The sequence below is a fragment of the Periophthalmus magnuspinnatus genome, chromosome 14 (assembly GCF_009829125.3).
Source record: "Periophthalmus magnuspinnatus isolate fPerMag1 chromosome 14, fPerMag1.2.pri, whole genome shotgun sequence".
Classification (NCBI taxonomy): Eukaryota; Metazoa; Chordata; class Actinopteri; order Gobiiformes; family Gobiidae; genus Periophthalmus; species Periophthalmus magnuspinnatus.
The window spans coordinates 226,478-248,984 of NC_047139.1; the positions used below are offsets into that span (position 1 = coordinate 226,478).

General features: G+C 44.0%; 1 protein-coding gene across 3 annotated transcripts; it reads left to right on the top strand.

Annotated features, from left to right (window-relative positions):
* The first annotated feature begins 10,138 nt into the window (after positions 1-10,138).
* Positions 10,139-22,226, top strand: LOC117381474 (NACHT, LRR and PYD domains-containing protein 1a allele 5-like). Of its 3 annotated transcripts, XM_055226599.1 has the most exons (12): positions 10,139-10,259; positions 10,342-10,428; positions 11,478-11,576; positions 11,640-11,709; positions 11,810-12,008; positions 12,096-13,881; positions 13,952-14,119; positions 14,185-14,358; positions 15,066-15,233; positions 15,299-15,463; positions 18,329-18,375; positions 21,115-21,738. In XM_055226599.1, the coding sequence occupies exons 1-12, from the start codon at positions 10,189-10,191 to the stop codon at positions 21,663-21,665; spliced, it is 3,585 nt and encodes a 1,194-aa protein (XP_055082574.1). In that variant the 5' UTR covers positions 10,139-10,188; the 3' UTR covers positions 21,666-21,738. The 3 variants fall into 3 exon arrangements, with proteins under 3 accessions (XP_055082574.1, XP_055082575.1, XP_055082576.1); XM_055226600.1 differs by lacking the exon at positions 14,185-14,358; XM_055226601.1 differs by lacking the exons at positions 18,329-18,375; positions 21,115-21,738 and adding an exon at positions 22,199-22,226 and having other exon boundaries at positions 10,141-10,259.
* Positions 22,227-22,507: the final 281 nt, after the last annotated feature.

A 22,507-nucleotide genomic window follows, 5' to 3' on the forward strand; every position in this document is an offset into this window, starting at 1 on the left:
ATTGTTTACATTTGTCAGCTGAGGGTGAGACGACACCGTTAGGGACACAGCTCTTTGACAATTGTGCACAATTGATTCAATAAATCAGACCTTTGATTCAAGACAACTTCTCTGTTTATTTTTATATCTTTAAGACTTTTTAACTATTAGAAATTCCACAACAGCGCCTGTATTAATAAAGTGAAACAATAATGTCCCATTGAGAGGGGCACATGTAAAATGGACATGGACACATATATTGGACTCATGGACTTTGTCTCTAACTGATCAGGTACAACATTTGTGTATTTGTCTTTTGAATAATCCTTTTAAGACAGAACATGTGAAAGAAACAGCAGCTCTAGTACTGATGGTTTTCACACTTTAGAATGTGAAGATCTTATACACTTTGAGGGAACATACACACAACAGCAGCACTTAGTGGCTTCAGCCCTGTACCCACCTCCTCCCTCCACCATCACGCCAGATTCCTCCACTACCCCACTCACTGTATCTAAGCACAATGTCAGACGAGTGCTTGAGGCAGTGAACCCTAAGAAGGCTGTGGGCCCGGACGGAGTGCCTGGCAGAGTGCTCAGAGAGTATGCTCACCAGCTCGACCTCATCTTCACCAGGATTTTCAACCTATCTCTAGCCCAGGCAGTTATCCCATCCTGTCTAAAATCAGCCACTGTCATACCAGTGCCTAAAAAGTCTCCTGTTTCAAGCCTCAATGACTACGTCCTGTGGCCCTCACACCGGGGATCATGAAGTGCTTTGAGAGACTAGTCCTACGATATATTAAGGATTTTCTACCAGCAGAATTTGACCCATACCAGTTCGCATATGGGGCGAACAGATCCACAGAAGACGCTATTGCCACAGCTCTCCACACGGCACTGAGCCATCTAGAACAACAGCAGAGCTATGTGCGTATGCTCTTTGTGGATTATAGTTCAGCTTTCAACACAATCATCCCGGACATTCTCATCACCAAACTGGATGCCCTCGGTTTCCCACTTCCTATATGCGCCTGGATTAAAGACTTTTTAACAAACCGACCCCAGACTGTGAGACTCGGCCCTCACCTTTCTCACACCCACGTGCTGAGCCCCCTCCTGTACTGTCTCTACACACATGACTGCAGCCCGGCCAGTAACAGCAACCTCATTGTGAAGTTTGCTGATGATACAACCGTGGTTGGGCTCATTTCAAGGGCGACGAGACGAACTACAGAGAGGAGGTCCTGAAGTTGACTGCTTGGTGCTCGGAGAATAACCTTGCTCTGAATACCAAGAAAACCAAGGAAATCATCATCAGCTTCAGGAGGCACAGCACAGACCTCGCTCCCCTTTACATCAATGGCGAGTGTGTGGAGAGGGTCTGCACTTTCCGGTTTCTTGGTGTTCTCATCTCAGATAATCTATCCTGGACTGAGAACATAACAGCTATCACCAAGAAGGCTCAGCAGCGACTACACTTCCTGAGGGTGCTTAAGAAATATGGATCGGACCCCAGCCTGCGGCTCACGTTCTACCGTGCGTTCAGAGCCTGCTGACATACTGTATTACAGTCTGGTACGGCAGCTGTACCATGGTGGATAGAGAGAGGCTTCAGAGGGTGGTCAAGACAGCCCAAAAGATCATGGGCTGCCCTCTCCCCTCTCTGATGGATATTTACACCTCCTGCTGCCTCAGCAGGGCCAAAAACATTATTAAGGAGCTCCCACCCTGGCGTCGATTTGTTTCATCTGCTGTCCTCGGGAATGCGCTACAGGGCCATTAAAGCAACAACCACTAGACTCAAAAAAAGTTTTTTCCCAAGTGCCATAACCCTGTTGAACTCACGTATGCACTGACCTCCGACTGTGCAATGTTTAAAATAGTGCAACATTTTTATTGAGTGCAATAAGGTTGTCTGTGTGCAATATTTCATATTTAATATAGTGCAATATTTGATACAGTGCAATATATTTAATGTAATGCAATATTTAACATAGTGTAATAATTAATATAGTGTAATACTTGCTCAGTGCAGCATGTGACTCTGCAGTATTCACTGTAAATCTTGCTGAGAGTTGTAGTCTGGGGTGTTTTAATGTTTAATGTTTTAATTGTTCCATGTCTGTTTGTATTGAAGGGTGAGTTGTTTTTTAATCTCACTGTGCATGTGTGTGGTGTTGTACATATGTATAGTGACAATAAATGCATTCTATTCTATTCTATTCTTAGATTTAAGCTCAAATGTTCAGATATTATTTAATGAAGATATGATTTGTTATTTCAGAACAGTAGGACAGTGAAAACACATGATAATGACTCTGTGACAGCCACACCCTCTGCAGCTACAGGCCTTTACCTGTGAACACTGTGACCTTTGACCTCACAAAATAACACAATATATTTTTACAGCAGAATCTTTTCCAAACAGGAGATTGTGCCCCTCCAGTGAGATGTCTGTAAATGTTCCCACTCTTCATCTGTCACAATAAAACACATCTTTTCACATGTATTTTTAATATTTTTTATAATGTTTATTCTAAGTAGTTCTGATAACAGGAGATAAAAAGTCTATTTATATTTTAAACTTTTGTGAAGCCCAGAGTCACAGCAGCAGTCGCCTCACGGGATTTAGCAAAAAGTCCAACTGTGAAACAGTCACTGCTCAATAAACCAGTGTCTTTAAAGATTATTATTATTATTATTATTATTATTATTATTATTATTATTATTATCATAAATCATCATCTAAATAACAGGGGATGAAATGGACCGCCCTGAACCTCCACCTTAACGAGGTGGAGGGTTTGAGCCTGAATGATCCTGGAGCTCTGTTGTCGGGGGCTTCATGCCCCTGGTGGGGTCACCCATGACAAACAGGTCCAGGGGGACAGGTCAGACGAAGAGCGGTTCAGAAGCCCCTTATGACAAGAAATAAATCAAGGCAAGCTACGTCGTCCGGACCGGCGTTACCGGGGCCCCACTCTGGAGCCAGGCCTGGGGTGGGTGCTCAGCAGCGAGCGCCTGGTGGCCGGGCCTTTCACCAGGGGCCTGGCCGGGCCCAGCCCGAAGGAATGAAGTGGGGCCGTCCACCACCTGCAAGAGGATCCGTAAGGGGCCGGTGTATGAAGATCTGGGCAGCAGTCGAAGACGGGGGCCTCCACGACCGGATCTCTGGACATGGAGACTGGCTCTGGGGACATGGAATGTCACCTCACTGGGGGGGAGGAGCCTGAGCTTGTGCGGGAGGTTGAGCGTTGCCGGCTAGATATAGTCGGCTCCACCTCCACGCACAGCTCGGGCTCTGGAACCTGTTGAAGGATCCCAGCAGGGGTCGCCAAAGGGTACGTGAACGTGACGTCACACTGCTCTAATAATGCTTAAGGTAATTAATTAAAATATTGTGCTGAAGTTATGAAGTAAATATGACCGATTTACCGACCTACTCATACCAACCTGCTAAACTTAGACTCATTTGTTAAATGTGTATTTGATCAGCTTTGTTTTATTCTTTTATTTTTTGACTTGCTTATGGTGTTATGATTATTAGAGGTGCCTAAATTACTCAACTGGTTAAAAGAATGTTTGACTGAAAAGAATCTTATGTGCTAATTCTGCTAGTTTATGAAGTTGCTTTATTGTATCTTTAAAATTGCATTTATAACTTGTTTTTGAATGTTGCCATGTTTGCTGTCAAAAATTAATTGGTTCTTGAGATTTGGAAAGTCCCTTGTAGTCCCTTGTAAGAGCCATGGAGATCTTTTTGATGTGGGGACAATATGTATCTCACTCACTGATATCTTCCGTGTTGCCTCGACCGGGCTGTAGGTCATTCAATCTCTGACAAGTCTGGTATTGATGCGGGACCCGTCTGTCTACTATTGAGACACTGGCTCAAATCTCTCGCCAATCCAGGTCATATTGAATGTGCCTCAATTTGTAGCCCCTTTTGAATCTCGCTTAGCAATAAACACACAAAAAAGGCATTTACTGACTACACCTCATTTTTGTCCCAACACTTGATCTCCTCTACTTTTAACTAGACAAAAAGTTTAGTAGTTGACAGATCGACTCGCAGGGGACCGAATCTTCGTAAGGTAGGTCTTCACACTTTCTTACACTTTTCTGGGCTGGTCCTGGTCCAACCTTGGGAGGTAAAAGGGTTTTAAAGGGGTTATCAATACGGGTCATCTGGTGTCTCTCCCTCAGGTAAAAGTTGTTAAAGTTGCTCTACCACTGCGGTGATTCGACAGAACCCAACTCCTTGAGAGGGGCTGGACTCTCCATTTCTCTGGCGTTGCCCGTGGGGAGCAGCGGCGAGCTGGTGTGGGCTCATTGCCCCACAGCTCAGCCGCTGCGTGTTGGGGTTCACTCCGGTGAACGAGAGGGTCGCGTCCCTGCACCTTCGGGTCGGGGACAGGTCTCTCACTGTTGTGGCCTATGGGCCAAACAGCAGTGCAGAGTACCCGGCCTTCTTGGAGTCCCTGGGAGGGGTACTAGACAGTGCACCGACTGGGGACTCCGTTGTTCTCCTGGGGGACTTCAACGCCCATGTGGGTAACGACAGTGACACTTGGAGGGGCGTGATTGGGAGGAACGGCCTCCCCGATCTGAACCCGAGCGGTGTTTTGTTATTGGACTTCTGTGCTAGTCACAGTTTGTCCATAACAAACACCATGTTCAAGCACAAGGGTCTCCATCGGTGCACGTGGCACCAGGACACTCTAGGTCGGAGGTCGATGATCGACTTTGTTATCGTGTCATCTGACCTCCGAGCGCGTGTCTTGGACACTCGGGTGAAGAGAGGGGCTGAGCTGTAGAGCACCACCTGGTGGTGAGTTGGATCCGCTGGCGGAGGAGGAAGGACAGACCTGGCAGACCCAAGCGCATTATAAGGGTCTGTTGGGAACGTCTGGCAGAGCCTTCTGTCAGAGGGGTCTTCAACTCCCACCAGGGAGAACTTCTCCCTGATCCCGGGGGAGGCTGGGGACATGGACTCTGAGTGGGCCATGTTCTCCACCTCTATTATCGATGCGGCTGCAATCCCCGAACTTGGTGGTGGACACCGGAAGTAAGGGATGCCGTCAAGCTGAAGAAGGAGTCCTATCGAGCCTTGTTGGCTCGTGGGACTCCTGAGGCAGCTGATGAGTACCGGCGGGCCAAGCGTGCCGCGGCTCGTGCAGTCACAGAGGCAAAAACTCGGAGTTGGGAGGAGTTCAGGGAGGCCATGGAGGAGGACTATCGGACGGCCTCAAAGAAATTCTGGCAAACCGTCCGACGCCTCAGGAGGGGGAAGCAGTGCTTCACCAACACTGTTTACAGTGCGGGTGCAGAGCTGCTGACCTCGACTGGGGATGTTGTCGGGCGGTGGAAGGACTTTGAGGATCTCCTCAATCCCCCCGTCATGTATTCTGAGGAGGAAGCAGAAACTGGGGACCCAGAGGCGGACTCGTCCATCACCCTGGCTGAAGTCACTGAGGTGGTTGGCAAGCTCCTCGGTGGCTCCGGGGGATGGACGAGATCCGTCCTGAGTATCTCAAGTCTCTGGATGTTGTGGGGCTGTCTTGGCTGACACGTCTCTGCAGCATCGCGTGGCAGTCGGGGACAGTACCTGTGGAATGGCAGACCGGGGTGGTGGTCCCTCTGTATAAGAAGGGGGACCGGAGGGTGTGTTCCAATTACAGGGGAATCACACTCCTCAGCCTTCCCGGTAAGGTCTACTCCAGGGACTGGAGAGGAGAATCCGACCGATAGTCGAACCTCGGATTCAGGAGGAGCAGTGTGGTTTTCGTCCTGGTCATGGAACACTGGACCAGCTCTATACTCTCCATCGGGTCCTCGAGGCTCATGGGAGTTTGCCCAACCAGTCCACATGTGTTTTGTGGATCTGGAGAAGACATTCGACCGTGTCCCTCGTGGTGTCCTTTGGGGGGTGCTCTGGGAGTATGGGGTCCGGGGCCCTTTGCTAAGGGCTGTCCGGTCCCTGTATGACCGGAGCAGGAGCTGTGTTCCGGCAGTAAGTCAGACCTGTTCCCGGTGCATGTTGGACTCCGCCAGGGCTGCCCTTTGTCACCGGTTCTGTTCATTATATTTATGGACAGAATTTCTAGGCGCAGCCAGGGGCCGGAGGGGGTCTGGTTCAGGGGCCGGAGGGGGTCTGGTTCGGGAACCACAGGATTTCATCTCTGCTGTTTGCAGATGATGTTGTCCTGATGCTTCTTCGAGCCAGGACCTGCAGCACTGGGGCGGTTTGCAGCCGAGTGTGAAGCGGCTGGGATGAGAATCAGCTCCTCCAAATCCGAGGCCACGATTCTCGACCGGAAAAAGGTGGTTTGCTCTCTCCGGGTGGAGAGTCTCTGCCCCAAGTGGAGGAGTTCAAGTATCTCGGGGTCTTGTTCACGAGTGAGGGAAGGATGGAGCGGGAGATTGACAGGCGGATCGGTGCAGCGTCTGCAGTGATGCGGTCGCTGTATCGGTCCGTTGTGGTAAAGAAGGAGCTGAGCCCAAAGGCGAAGCTCTCGATTTACCTCAGTCTACGTTCCTACCCTCACCTATGGTCATGAGCTCTGGGTAATGACCGAAAGGACAAGATCGCGGATACAAGCGGCTGAAATGGGCTTCCTCCGCAGAGTGGCCGGGCGCACCCTTAGGGATAGGGTGAGGAGCTCGGTCACACGGGAGGAGCTCGGAGTAGAGCCGCTGCTCCTACACGTCGAGAGGAACCAGCTGAGGCTCGGGCATCTGCTCAGGATGCCTCCTGGACGCCTCCCTAGGGAGGTGTTCTGGGCATGTCCCACCGGGAGGAGGCCCAGGGGAAGACCCAGGACATGCTGCAGGGACTATGTCTCTCTGGCCTGGGAACGCCTTGGGGTCCCACCGGAGGAGCTGTCCGGGGTGAGGGAAGTCTGGGAGTCCCTGCTTAGACTGATGCCCCCGCGACCCGGCCCCGGATAAGAGGAAGAAAATGGATGGATGAATAATAATAATAACAGCAATAATAATAATAATTATTATTATATTTATAATATTTTAATGATTATAATAATAATGATAATAATAATGACAATAATAATAATAATAATAATAATAATAATAATGCATTTGATTTATATTTCACATTTCAGTGTTCTCAAAGTGCTTTATTATGGTTTATTCATTCACTCTACAACATAAAACAGGATGAACTTGTGTCTAAAGACACATTTGTCTGAACTTAATCTGTCTCTAAATCAACGCAATAATAAAATATGAATGATTAATGACAGGATCACAGTCCAACATCTTCATCTCAGGAGAGACTTTATGTCAAACAGAGGAGCAGAGGAGTAGAGGAGGAGCAGAGGAGGCTCACACTCAGGAGGTGTTGGACTGTCTGAGGTAATAATGTCTTATTTTTCCTTGTGTTGTGTCACAGTCACTTGAGTGACTTTTTGAACACATTCTTTATGTAATCCTAGTTTTATGTGTCAGACTCTTCTACTGTGTTAATGTGTTATTGAGTCATATTTTCAGGTGGTACTCGGCAAGATTCACCTGTTTAATATTTGAATACAGTGAACTTTTAACATTAGTTTAACGTATATTTGAAGTTGTACTTGATTCATTTAAGTCTGAGATAATTCAGTCAGTGCAGTTTTTATGCTGTGTCTGTCGTAACCAGCGTGACGTAAGGACCAAGGGTGCAGACTCACGAAGGTTTAACAATGTCTTTATTCACACACGTGATAACAAAGGTAATAGTTCAAAACTTAGTTCGTAATCTTTAACAAGTCGTGAATCAAAATCCATAGGAGCTGGGGAGCGTAGGTGCGGGGTCGTGGACGTGGAGGGACAGAGGTGCACCGTGAGCAAGACGAGACAAGACCATACCAGGGCTGAGGTGCAGGGTTGGGAGGTCCGGAGCTGGTTCCCGGCGGATTCCTGGAGGAAAAGGGATAAGGTTCCGATAAGCCAGAGCAGACAAAAATCCAAAGCAGTGTAAAGCCAAGAGCATATTCACGTGAGTACACGGACGTTCCGGCGCCGAGTGACTCGTCCAGACCCCTCTTATGTCCATAGGTGGCGTTGATTGCGCTGATGGGGAGCAGGTGCGCGCGAGAGGAGTCCGGATTCCGCCCAGCTCCGGAGAAAGACAGGTGAGGGAGGGTGGAGACGAGGGCGCAGGGAGAGCAGAACAGGAATCATGACAGTGTCTCTGTGTCTGAAGATATATTTTTAGGTAATTGTACTTTTTTGAGTAGATACAACTACAGTAAACCTGTAGTTGTACTATCTGATCAAATGAAGTACTCCTCTTATTTTAAATGTGTACTTTTGACTTGTACTTGAGTACAGTTGTTGAAGCTTCTACTTGAGTCCATGTTTAACCACTGTACTTTTCCTTGAGTACACATGTGCAGTCCTCTCTCCATCACCTGTTGTAGCTGTAACCTGTTGTTTTATGCTGAGCCATAGAGTGTAGATGACACAGGCCAAAGACACTGTTTTACACATGTAGTGTTCACTTTGAGCAGCTCAAATGTAGAGGGACAGGGCCAGAGGAGCTGCAGGCTCAGACCAGCTCATTTACAAAGGTTTGTTTGTTTGTTTTGTTTATTATTTAATGAAGGGACAATGCATATTAAGAACAGAGGCATGGGGACCGAATCCCACACCTGTAAATATACAGGATTATAGCCAGGGCTAATTTTCATCCTTTGTCCCTGCTAGAAAAAAACCCAAAAACAAACAAACCACCCAGCCACACCACAGTTTATAAAAACAATACGTACAAAATACAAACCCTCTTTCATATTTTAAAACTCCATAGACCATCCATAGACCACTGCCCTCAGATCACCAGATCTCACAAACTTACAGTACATACATTCACAATACAGTCCACTCATACACCACATCTACCTATAATCACAGCCTACACCCCAATAAGCTAAACATTATACATTCATGAGAAAGGTTTGATATAAAGTCTCTCCTGAGATCTGTGATAAACAGTAAAGATGTTGGACTGTGATCCTCCAGAGGCTGATGAAGGTTAATCATTCACAGTTTATTATTGTGTTGCTATAGTTTCAGACGTCACAACATTCTATAAAACAATCATATTTAACACAGAAGAGTCAAATGTGTTTTACTCAAACACTCAGGCCCCGGAGGCTGCGTTCAGTTAAAGGTGCATCTTTTCTGCAGAGGGTGCACCACCTCACCATTTTATGAAACAGAATGTTCCACAGTATGGCTTTAAATATGTTTATTTTGCATTCATTCATTTCCAGGTGTTTTTATTTCTCAAAATTGCAAAACATACATTTTTACTACAAGTGCGATCACCACCAAATGACGTCACCTGCTTGTTACAATATAGAGTTTAATGCCACACTGTGGAACATGTCAAAGGAAACAATATCGTCTCCATGTGAACAAGCAGGTGTCTGACCCTCCACATCAAAGTTACACAGTGCACCTTTAAGAGAAAATAAGATGTCTGTATAAAAGTAAAGAGGGAAACATTTAGGACCAGACTCAGGATCTGGGCCAGATCCACAGACAGAGTCCAAAGTCCAGGTCCAGGACAGGTCCAGACAGCAGCAGTGATGGAAGGAGTTGAGCTTTAAAGCTCTGAGTAATGTCAGGTTTATTTCTCTGTTCTGCTGAGTCCACATTAAAACACATGGGAATAGAACCACCAACCTGTCGCTGAGTCCAAATGTGCCTCTGTGTCTTTGATCCTTTACTGTCTGTTTTACACTGCACTGTCTCTGTGTTTATGTTTGAAGTGTCTTGCCTAAGGGTTGTGGGGATGATGCCACTTGGTCTGAAGCTCAATAGAAAACGTTATTATTGGAGAACGGCTTTTTTTTAGATCTGCAAATCCAGACAAACATGAGTCTTTTCCTTGTGAAATATAATCCTAAAGTCGTATCTGGTTAATCTGTTACAATGGGAGAAAAAAGAGACATCTCAAAAGTAACTGTTCAGAAAAATGGGTGAAAATCCAAAAATATAGAAGAAAATGAAACTCTCTAGAACAACAGATAAACACAGTTCAAGAAACATGAGGCAGTTAGACACATGTCCACATAAAACACAGGAGTGAAGTCTCTAAATGAGACTCCAGACTCGAGTGCTGAGGACTGTGATATAATGTGAGGTCCCCTGTGTCCCTCAGCAGCACCTCTGCCCTCTCACTGTCACTCAGACTGGACTGAGCATGGATCAGAGAGAGACCAGAGAGGACGGAGCCCCTCCCCCTAAACCCCCTCTCCTCCCCAGACCTCACAGGTAAGAGAAGATCACTAATGCTCCACCACTGTTCTCCATGTCAGAGCTCAGACTAAAGCCACTGCTCCATCTGTGTCCACAGACCTGCTCCTGGGGCCAGGGCCGTCTCATTCAAGAGTGATGACTCTATGGGACGATATATGGACTTTAAAAGAGAAGATGGTCCAGTGTAAGTCAGACTCACCTCATAATGTCAGGACTTTATGTTCACAGCCTTTTTAGAATGATATGGATGACTTGTTTTTTATTAAACTCAACATAAGTGTAAGAGCTGCAGATGACCTCTGTGACTGTGAGGAGGAACTTCATGCTCGTCTCAGCAGCAGGAAATGCAACACACTTATGTCTTTGTCCTACAAAAGTCCTTCTATGAGATCCTAGTCCAGGCCCATCACCCGCTGGACCTGCTCAAGTCACATGACTTTAACCACTGTGTTTCTCCAACAGAGACACTTTTGATTTGAAACTGGAATTAAAATGGACTCTGAAAAGAGCCAACAGTTGACAAACTTCTTTAAGGAAAGCAACTGGTATGGTATGTTTTTATTCATACAGGGACAGTGTCACTAAACACTGACCAAAAGGAAAGATGCATTGTACCAGGTTAGAGCAGAAAATGATCATTTCCACCTGTCGTCCCTGGGCAGGTTGATGTAACAGTTCACAGAATCTAAACTGCTTTGGGAAGTGTGAGTTCAGTCTCTTTGAGCAGGAGCGTCTGACGCTGTCACTGCCAACACCACAAACTCATCTATCTCAGATTAGCTTGTCATGCACCATGTTTTTAATGTACAAACATAATCCTCTGTTCTGCCTCAGGTCCCTCCAGACTGAGGAGCAAATAGGCCGTGGCTTTAGCATTTTTAATACTGTGGGCAGCTGCTATAAATGTAGATGTGTTCACAAGAACCAGCCCATTTGTAATGTACACAAGATATTTATTATCAGTGGACCAGAACATGTGGGTGCAGACTGCATGTAGAGAACAGAATGTGACTACAGCGACCCCTGCAGTATACTCCCAGTAATACTATGGTAAACAGTATGAACAATCTTATTGAGAACTTTATAACAACAGTGTCTACAATTGTTGGAGTTTTCACACAGAAAACACAGACAGAACCAAAAGACACTGTATGTGATGATGGATTTTGGAGTGAGATGAACACGTGTTCAGAACAATCACTGTGATTAAAGTCATTTTCTTCTGTGTCTCAGGATCCACCAGAAACATCCTCCGTCTGAACCTGGTCCCATCTGTGAGTCCCTCAGGAGTGACCGGTCTATGGGACATCCACCTGAATTTCAAACTGAGCCGTGAGTTTCCATTGAATAAAACGATTGAACTGAACATAAGTGTTTGATGAGTCTCTCTCACAGAGTGGAGCAGCAGGGTCCAGAGGTCTCCAGTGGTCAGCACCATCAGACACAGCTGGACTCCATATTTAAGGTCTGTCACTAAAGTTTGTAAATGTTCAGATGAATGAGAACTTGTTCCACACAGATCTGACACTGACTGCATTTGTGTTGTTTATAATGTGTCTGTTCAGCTTCTGGAGGAGGACATCTTCACTTTTGTCCAGAAGGAGCTGAAGAAGCTCCACAAGGTTCTGAGTACAGATTACCCAGAATGCTTAGAGCCTGTGAAGGATGAAGAGCAGAGGAGCAGCAGTGAGGCTGTTCTGAAGATCACACTGAACTTCCTGAGGAGAATGAAGCAGAAGGAGCTGGCTGAGCGTCTGAGGAGCAGTAGGACCATTTAACACATTTAACAAGGTGCTCACAGTCGTTTTATATTCTCTGAGACTCAGGCCTGTATCTGTTGTCTTCATTCAGGGAGTTATTCTGGAGTTTATCAGCGTAAACTGAAGTCTAACCTGCAGCAGAAGTTTGAGTGTGTGTTTGAGGGCATCGCTAAAGCAGGAAACCCCACCCTTCTGAATCAGATCTACACAGAGCTCTACATCACAGAGGGAGGGTCTTCAGAGGTCAACCAGGAACATGAGGTCAGACACATGGAAACAGCCTCCAGGAAACCAGACCCAGCAGAGACACCCATCACATGTGAAGACATGTTTAAAGGCCCAGCTCACACACACGGACCAATCAGAACAGTGCTGACAAAGGGAGTGGCTGGCATCGGGAAAACAGTGCTCACTCAGAAGTTCAGTCTGGACTGGGCTGAAGGCAAAGCCAACCAGGACATACAGCTGCTGTTCCCGTTCACTTTCAGAGCACTCAATGTGCTGAAGGAGAGAAGCTTCAGCTTGGTGACACTTGTTCATCACTTCTTTAGTCAAACACAAACAGAACTCTGCAGCTTTGAAGACCTCCAGGTGCTCTTCATCTTTGACGGTCTGGACGAGTGCAGACTTCCTCTGGACTTCACCAAAACCAAGGCCCTGACCGACCCCACAGAGTCCACCTCACTGCACGTGCTGCTGGTAAACCTCATCAGGGGGAGTCTGCTTCCCTCCGCTCGCCTCTGGATAACCACACGACCTGCAGCGGCCAATCAGATCCCTGCTGAGTGCGTCTCCATGGTGACAGAGGTCAGAGGGTTCACCGACCCACAGAAGGAGCAGTACTTCAGGAAGAGGTTCAGAGATGAGGCCGACGCAATCATCTCCCACATCAAGACGTCCAGAAGCCTCCACATCATGTGCTACATGCCAATCTTCTGCTGGATCGCTGCCACAGTCCTGGAGCATGTGTTGAAAAGCAGAGAGAGAGGAGAGCTGCCCAAGACCCTGACTCAGATGTACATCCACTTCCTGGTGGTTCAGGCCAAAGTCAAGAACATCAAGTATGAAGGAGGATCTGAGACAGACCCACACTGGAGTCCAGAGACCAGGAAGATGGTGGAGTCTCTGGGAAAACTGGCCTTTGAGCAGCTGCAGAAAGGAAACCTGATCTTCTACGAGTGTGACCTGAGGGAGTGTGGGCTGGACGCTGCAGCGGCCTCAGTGTACTCTGGAGTGTTCACACAGGTCTTTAGAGAAGAGCCAGGTCTGTACCAGGACAAGGTCTACTGCTTCATCCATCTGAGTGTGCAGGAGTTTCTGGCTGCTCTTCATGTCCATCAGACCTTCATCAACACTGGGATCAACCTGCTCTCAGAGAAAACACAGAGGTTTACAAAGTTCAGTGTTAAAAGAAAACTAAAGCACCTTCACCAGTCAGCTGTGGACCAGGCCTTACAGAGTCCAAATGGACACCTGGACCTGCTCCTCCGCTTCCTCCTGGGTCTTTCACTGTCGACCAATCAGAGACTTCTACAAGGTCTGCTGACACAGACAGGAAACAGCTCCTGGACCAATCAGAAAACAGCTGAGTACATAAAGAAGAAGCTGAGTGAGGATGTGTCTGCAGAGAGGAGCATCAACCTGCTCCACTGTCTGAATGAACTGAATGACCATTCTCTGGTGGAGCAGATCCAAAAGTACCTGAGGTCAGGAGATCTGTCTGAAGGTCGACTGTCTCCTGCTCAGTGGTCAGCTCTGGCCTTCATCTTACTGTCATCAGAAGAAGATCTGGAACAGTTTGAGCTGAAGAAATACTGTGCTTCAGAGGAGGCTCTCCTGAGGCTGATGCCAGTGGTCAAGGCCTCCAACAAAGCTCTGTGAGTAACATTTGTTTAACAGAGGATGGTTTGATTCAACTTCTACATAAACAATGTTTTCTCTCTCCAGACTGAGCAGCTGTGACTTGTCAGAGAGAAGCTGTGAAGCTCTGTCCTCAGTCCTCAGCTCCTCCAGTCTCACACACCTGGACCTCAGTGGAAACGACCTCCAGGACTCAGGAGTGGAGCTGCTGTGTTCTGGACTGAAGAGCGCCCCCTGCAGACTGGAGACGCTCAGGTGAGGTGCTCCCATGATGCACTCTGCCCCCTTGTGTCCACATGAGTGTAATGCTGTGTCTTTAGGCTGTCTGGATGTCTGGTCTCACAGAGGGGCGGGGCTGCTTTGTCCTCAGTCCTCAGCTCCCAGTCCTCTAGTCTGACAGTCCTGGATCTCAGTCTCAACGACTTGAAGGACTCAGGACTGGAGATGTTGACTGTTGGTCTGAAGAGTCCTCACTGTAAACTGGATCAGCTCAGGTCAGAGGGGTTAATATAACTCACTATTATTACATAACCTGTTGGTCGTTGGAAAACATTTGACTAAAGTAACATCAAGACTTTTTGTCTCATTTTGTGTTGAATCCACGGTCAGAGACTCCACCAGCCCTCTTTTTCAGAGTGGTTTACACAAATAATGTAAATATGTAGGGGAGACCACCCTCAAAAATAATTTTGTAAATAAATTCACGTATTTTACTGTAGTTTAGTTGCTATTTTTTAATGGTCTTATTACAGTAAGTTTGTGACATCTCTCTATACTTAAAACTGCATCAGACAATACGCCTGGACTGTTATTTTACATAACAGGGAATTAACAGTGACTGTTTCTGCTTTGTGTGTGTCAAAGCACAAACAACACACTGTACACACTCCTCACAGAGGAGCAGAGTCGCTCTGTGTCAGATGTGAGATGTGAGGGGGCGGAGCTCCCTTCAGCCACACCCCTCTCACAGGGGCGGAGCTCCCTTCAGCCACACCCCTCTCACAGGGGCGGAGCTCCCTTCAGCCACACCCCTCTCACAGGGGCGGAGCTCCCTTCAGCCACACCCCTCTCACAGGGGCGGAGCTCCCTTCGGCCACACCCCCTCACATCTCTCACGTCTGGAGTCAAACATGCACCGGCCCCACAGGCTGAGGCTTAAACTCTTGTGGTTCTAGTCTCTAATGTCCCTCTGTCTCCTCAGTCTGTCCCTCTGTGGACTGTCCCCTCACAGCTGTGGGCCTCTGGCCTCAGTCCTCAGCTCCTCCAGTCTCACACACCTGGACCTCAGTCACAACGACCTCCAGGACTCAGGAGTGGAGCTGCTGTGTTCTGGACTGAAGAGCGCCCCCTGCAGACTGGAGACGCTCAGGTGAGATGCTCCCATGATGCACTCTGCCCCCTTGTGTGCACATGAGTGTAATGCTGTGTCTTTAGGCTGTCTGGATGTCTGGTCTCACAGAGGGGCGGGGCTGCTCTGGCCTCAGCTCTGAGCTCCGCCCCCTCCCACCTGAGAGAGTTAGACCTGAGCTACAACCATCCAGGACCCTCAGCCGAGCTCCTGACCGCTCTACAGGACCAGCGCCCCCTGCTGTGTGTCAGGTGAGAGCGCCCCCTCCTGTCTGGCACACACACAGCAGCACACTGGAGGTGAGGCCTTTAGGCACAAAGGCAGAGGAACCACCAACCCTCAGGCGACTCCCAGCTCCACCTGCATTGGTCCAGATGTTGGACCTGGTTCATGGATCATATCTGTGTAATTACTGGACCTCACAAGAATCAAACACTGGCACAAAGTTCAGTAGTAGTAGCAGTAGTAGTATTTGTAGTATTTATACCTGTGTATGGCTCCTGTGGTCCCTTATAGACAGAGGTGTCAGGACTGTTCCAGAGCTCGATGGGGTTCAGCTGAGTCCTGGATCTTGGGTTTAGACCTGGTCCTTCTCCTGGTCTCAGTCTGGATCTGAGGGTCCACTGTGCAGGACTCAGGGTGGGGTTCTGACAGGACTGGGTCTCTACCCTGTGCACGTTGAGGATGAGGAGATACAAACATACACCTCAGTCCTGTGCTTGTCCTGTGTAGTCTGCTGCTCTTTTCTGCTCAACATGATCCTGGTTTAGTCCTGGTTTGATCCTGGTTCAGTCCTGGTTCAGTCCTGGTTCAGTCCTGGTTCAGTCCTGGTTCAGTCCTGGTGTAGTCCTGGTTTAGTCCTGGTTCAGTCCTGGTGTAGTCCTGGTTTAGTCCTGGTTCAGTCCTGGTTCAGTCCTGGTTTGGTCCTGGTTCAGTTCTTGTAGATCCAGTCCTGGATTATTGTGAAGTAAATATATGTTGTAGTAGTTTTAAAGTCATCATCAGGGACATGTGCTGTCACAGTCAGTTTTACCAGTGTATTTCTGTTGTAGTACCTGATAGCAACTTATAGTAGTAGTTAGTTTATTCAGACACACACAGAAAAATAAATAAAACATTGTCACAGTCACATACACATATATAGAATTTGTTCATTGTGACTGAAAGGCATTGGCTGAAGCTAAATTTATTTATGCCTAATTCCACATCTAAAGAACAATATACACAACAAGAGAAAACACAACAACTTCAAATAATTTTACAATACAGAAGAAATACATTTGTTTTTATATTCTTACAGTTACCTCTGGATTTATATTTATATATATAATAATAATTAGTAGTCCTTATTATCATGATTATAGGTGTTATTTTTAATCATCATATTATTATTATAACTACTTTCTTTTCCTATTACATAATTCATATTATGTAGTAGACAAAGTTTATACTATGTTCTTTAATGTTCAGTTCAGTTGTCATAGTAACAGTTATACTATTGCTCTATATTTTTCTAGAATTTTTAATTTATACATTTTCTTAAATACTTTGATTGATGTGCAGCTTTTTAATTCATTGTCCAAACGATTCCATAAGTTAACCCCTGTGACTGAGATGCACATAGATTTTTTTGTAGTTCTTGCCATAGTTGTTTGGAAGATGCCAGTTCCCCTCAGGTTATAGCGACTCTCTCTGGGTCTAAACAGCTCCTGAATACAGTGTGGGAGCATGTGGTTATGGGCCTTATACATAACAACTGCTGTATTAAATTCAACCAGATCGTTTAGTTTTAATGTTTTTAGTTTAATAAAGAGTGGGTTGGTGGATGCATAATATTCTGCCTGATTGACAATCCTAATCACTTTCTTTTGAAGTAAAAATACTGGATTCATGTTTGATTTATAATTGTTCCCCCATATTTCCCACACAATAATTAAGGTATGGAAGGAAAAGAGAACAATATAATATAAACAGTGATTTTTTATTTAAAATAGTTTTCATTTTACACATTACAGCAACAGTTTTTGATATTTTTGTTTTTACATTATTTATATGTACTTTCCAGCTTATTTTACTATCGATGGTGATACCTAAAAATTTAGTTTCATACACTCTTTCTATTTCTATATCATTAATTTTAATTTTAATTTGTTTGGAAATTTGTCTATTCCCAAAGAGTATATATTTGGTTTTACTTAAGTTAAGTGATAGTTTGTTAATATCAAACCATTTCTTAATTATTTTGAGCTCATTTTCCACTGTATCCAGAAGTTGATCTAAGTCTCTTCCTGAGCAGCACAGACTGGGATCATCTGCAAACAAAATACACTTTAGGTTTTTCAGTATGTCACATACATCATTTATATACATCATGAACAATTTTGGTCCCAAAATGGAACCTTGTGGAACTCCGTGTGTAATCGTCTTTTTATCTGAGTTAAAATTGTTCATATGCACATACTGATGTCGGTTACTAAGATAACTATTTAACCAGGTGAGTGCAGAGCCTCTGATACCTTTCCATTTTTTTCAAGAGTATTTTATGGTCAATGGTGTCAAAGGCCTCACTTAAGTCTATGAAGACTCCAACTGTGTATTGTTTGTTGTCTGTTGCTGTTGTTATTTCTTCCAACCATATTGTGGCGCCTCTCTATATGTAATGTACTGTAAGGTCACAGGTCATCACTTGTTGCTGTGTTATGGACAAGTATCAGTGTAAATCTACAAGTCTTAGCGAGCGCTCTCCGCCTTTCCACGACCACACGTTACAGTATGTATGTGTATATGTGTATGTGTGTGTGTCTGCCTGACCACGACCACACGTTACAGAGCTGAAAACTCCATGACTGTGTGTGTGAGAGTCTAACACACTCCTACACACCCCCACACACCCCCACACGCACACACACACACCCACACACCCCCTCTTACACACGCACACACACCCCTACACCCCCACACACATACACCCCCCCCCCCAGTCTCTCTCTCTCTCTCACACACACACACACCCACACACCCACACACACACACACTTGTACTAAACAGACTCAGTCCTTTTCTCAGGTCACATGTGAAGCTTTAATGAGCCTCTTTAATGTCCCTCTGTCCTTCAGGCTGGAGCCTGCAGGTCTTCATTGGTTAACCGTTTGTCCCTGGAAGAGTGAGTATAAAATAAATACTTATACAGTTGTGTTTAATATTACTCAGTATTTGATGTTTGTTGTTTTATAAGAAACAGTAAAACCTCTGTCCTGAACAGTTACAAATCCACCACCAAAAAGAACCAAAACAGTAATTTATAATTAACAGCAGTTAGTCCACAGCTGTGTCCACGACGGACTCCTGAAGCAGATCCTGAAGAGTCCAGTCTGGAGCTGTGGAACTGCACTCATGTTTCAGCTCAAACACAACAGTGATCTTCATTCTTCTTCTGGAGACAGTGGATTTAAACCAATCCCCTGTTCTCCTCAGGAGGAGCACAGGAGGAGCACAGAGGAGTGTAGGAGGAGCACAGGAGGAGCACAGAGGAGTGTAGCAGGAGCACAGGAGGAGCACAGAGGAGTGTAGGAGGAGCACAGAGGAGTGTAGGAGGAGCACAGGAGGAGCACAGAGGAGTGTAGAATGTGTGGAGTGATGTCAGAGACTGGACTTTGTCACTGCAGCAACAAACTCAAGTTTTACACTAAAAAGAATCTGAAATAGATGTGAGGCTGAAACTAAAGGAAATATAGAGGAAATATAGAGGAAATATAGAGGAAATATAGAGGAAATATAGAGGAAATATAGAGGAAATATAGAGGAAATATAGAGGAAATATAGAGGAAATATAGAGGAATATAGAGGAAATATAGAGGAAATATAGAGGAAATATAGAGGAAATATAGAGGAAATATAGAGGAAATATAGAGGAAATATAAAGGAAATATAAAGGAAATATAGAGGAAATATAGAGGAAATATAAAGGAAATATAAAGGAAATATAGAGGAAATATAGAGGAAATATAGAGGAAATATAAAGGAAATATAGAGGAAATATAGAGGAAATATAAAGGAAATATAGAGGAAATATAGAGGAAATATAGAGGAAATATAGAGGAAATATAGAGGAAATATAAAGGAAATATAAAGGAAATATAGAGGAAATATAGAGGAAATATAGAGGAAATATAAAGGAAATATAAAGGAAATATAGAGGAAATATAGAGGAAATATAGAGGAAATATAGAGGAAATATAGAGGAATATAGAGGAAATATAGAGGAAATATAGAGGAAATATAGAGGAAATATAGAGGAAATATAGAGGAAATATAGAGGAATATAGAGGAAATATAGAGGAAATATAGAGGAAATATAGAGGAAATATAGAGGAAATATAGAGGAAATATAAAGGAAATATAAAGGAAATATAGAGGAAATATAGAGGAAATATAGAGGAAATATAAAGGAAATATAAAGGAAATATAGAGGAAATATAGAGGAAATATAGAGGAAATATAGAGGAAATATAGAGGAATATAGAGGAAATATAGAGGAAATATAGAGGAAATATAGAGGAAATATAGAGGAAATATAGAGGAAATATAAAGGAAATATAAAGGAAATATAGAGGAAATATAGAGGAAATATAGAGGAAATATAAAGGAAATATAAAGGAAATATAGAGGAAATATAGAGGAAATATAAAGGAAATATAAAGGAAATATAGAGGAAATATAGAGGAAATATAGAGGAAATATAGAGGAAATATAGAGGAAATATAGAGGAAATATAAAGGAAATATAGAGGAAATATAGAGGAAATATAGAGGAAATATAAAGGAAATATAGAGGAAATATAGAGGAAATATAGAGGAAATATAGAGGAAATATAGAGGAAATATAGAGGAAATATAGAGGAAATATAAAGGAAATATAAAGGAAATATAAAGGAAATATAGAGGAAATATAGAGGAAATATAAAGGAAATATAGAGGAAATATTGAGGAAATATAGAGGAAATATAAAGGAAATATAAAGGAAATATAGAGGAAATATAGAGGAAATATAAAGGAAATATAGAGGAAATATAGAGGAAATATAGAGGAATATAGAGGAAATATAGAGGAAATATAGAGGAAATATAGAGGAAATATAGAGGAAATATAGAGGAAATATAAAGGAAATATAGAGGAAATATAGAGGAAATATAAAGGAAATATAAAGGAAATATAAAGGAAATATAGAGGAAATATAGAGGAAATATAAAGGAAATATAAAGGAAATATAGAGGAAATATAGAGGAAATATAAAGGAAATATAGAGGAAATATAGAGGAAATATAGAGGAAATATAGAGGAAATATAGAGGAAATATAAAGGAAATATAGAGGAAATATAGAGGAAATATAAAGGAAATATAAAGGAAATATAGAGGAAATATAGAGGAAATATAAAGGAAATATAAAGGAAATATAGAGGAAATATAGAGGAAATATAGAGGAAATATAAAGGAAATATAGAGGAAATATAGAGGAAATATAGAGGAAATATAGAGGAAATATAAAGGAAATATAGAGGAAATATAGAGGAAATATAGAGGAAATATAAAGGAAATATAGAGGAAATATAGAGGAAATATAGAAGAAATATAGAGGAAATATAGAGGAAATATAGAGGAAATATAGAGGAAATATAGAGGAAATATAGAGGAAATATAGAGGAATATAGAGGAAATATAGAGGAAATATAGAGCTGAGGCAAAAGAAACATGAGCCAAATATAAGACATGATTCACAAATAAAATCATCATAAATAATGGACTTTAAATCTTTCATGAATAGATTGACTCATATTAAACTATAATTAAATGTGTGTCTCCACATGGGACTAACTGCTGCTGTGTTGTGTCTTCTCTCCATCAGATTTCTGTGATCTCACTCTGGATCCAAACACAGCTCAGAGAAAACTCAAACTGTCTGACAACAACAACAAGGTGACGTATGTGAGAGAGGAGCAGCCGTATCCAGATCATCAGGACAGATTTGACTCCTGTCCTCAGATTCTGTGTTCCACTGGTCTGACCGGTCGCTGTTACTGGGAGGTCCAGTGGAGTGGAGCGGTTTATATTTCAGTGTCTTACAGAAGAATCAGAAGGAAAGGAAAGAGTTATGACTGTGCGTTTGGATACAATGATCAGTCCTGGAGTCTGTCCTGTTCTGCAGGTGGTTTCTTTGTTCTTCATAATAACAAACACACCTCCCTCCATCAGTCCTGGTCCTCCTCTTCTGGGACAGTCTCAGTGTTTGTGGACTGTCCTGCTGGCTCTCTGTCCTTCTACACAGTCTCCTCTGACCAACTGACCCACCTCCACACCTTCAACACCACCTTCACTCAGTCACTGATCCCTGGGTTTAGGCTCTTTCCTGACTCCTCAGTGTCTCTGTGTCTGACAGACTCACCCTCCTCTGTGTAAAATACAACAAATCTGTACAAAAATCACTTTGTAAATGTAGATTTTATTTGGACTTGATTTGAGCAGAGATTTCTTTTCTGTTATTTTCTCTCAAAGACAAACTGCAGACCTCAGCCTCACACTCGTGTCTGTACTGAACAAATCACTGTGTTCAACATGAACTTTACAAACTCAAACTCCACATGCAGTAAGTACAGTCTGTGTATGTGCTACTTTGGTCCTGGTTTGTTTGGGTCCAATACTCACATAAGAAAGTATGTTGTACTTTTATGTTCTGAGGCAGTGACACCAAACGACTCAGAACTCAGATAAAACGATGTAAATCTGAGTCTTATTGTGTTTTCAACCACAAATAAAAGACAAGAGTTCAAACACAAACTGTGCTGCTTATTTTGTCTAAGGTTTGTGAATGTGATTTAAACTTTAAACTACTTTTTATGTCGTACCTAAACACGGGGAAAGATTTAGTTCAGTTTGTGTCATCAAATAGAAAATAACATGCTATAATGCTAACAATGCTAACATGTGTGCAGATCCAGAGGCTGAATAAACTCCAGAGCCTCTGTGTCAGACGTCATCACATCTGAACATCTGCAGCAGCTCCTTCACACAATGGCGCCACCAACAGGATGAATGGAGGAGGATCCTGTTGGTGACGCCATTCTGACATTTAACTCAGTTCTAACACGACTTCAGACTGAACACAACAGAACAGCAGGTTTCAGAACATTCTAAAGGACAAGGGCTTCACAGAGATGGACATGAGCACAGGGGCAAACAACTATTCAAAACTATATACTGTGTCTTTTCAGTGGTCAAAAGTCCTCAAAATGGCGCCTGTA

Coding starts and splice junctions, on each gene's coding strand:
- LOC117381474 (XM_055226599.1), top strand. CDS start 10,189: ATGGATCAGAGAGAGACCAGAGAGGACGGAGCCCCTCCCCCTAAACCC. Junction 11,710..11,809: donor AGCTGGACTCCATATTTAAG/GTCTGTCACTAA, acceptor GTGTCTGTTCAG/CTTCTGGAGGAGGACATCTT. Junction 14,359..15,065: donor TGTAAACTGGATCAGCTCAG/GTCAGAGGGGTT, acceptor CTGTCTCCTCAG/TCTGTCCCTCTGTGGACTGT.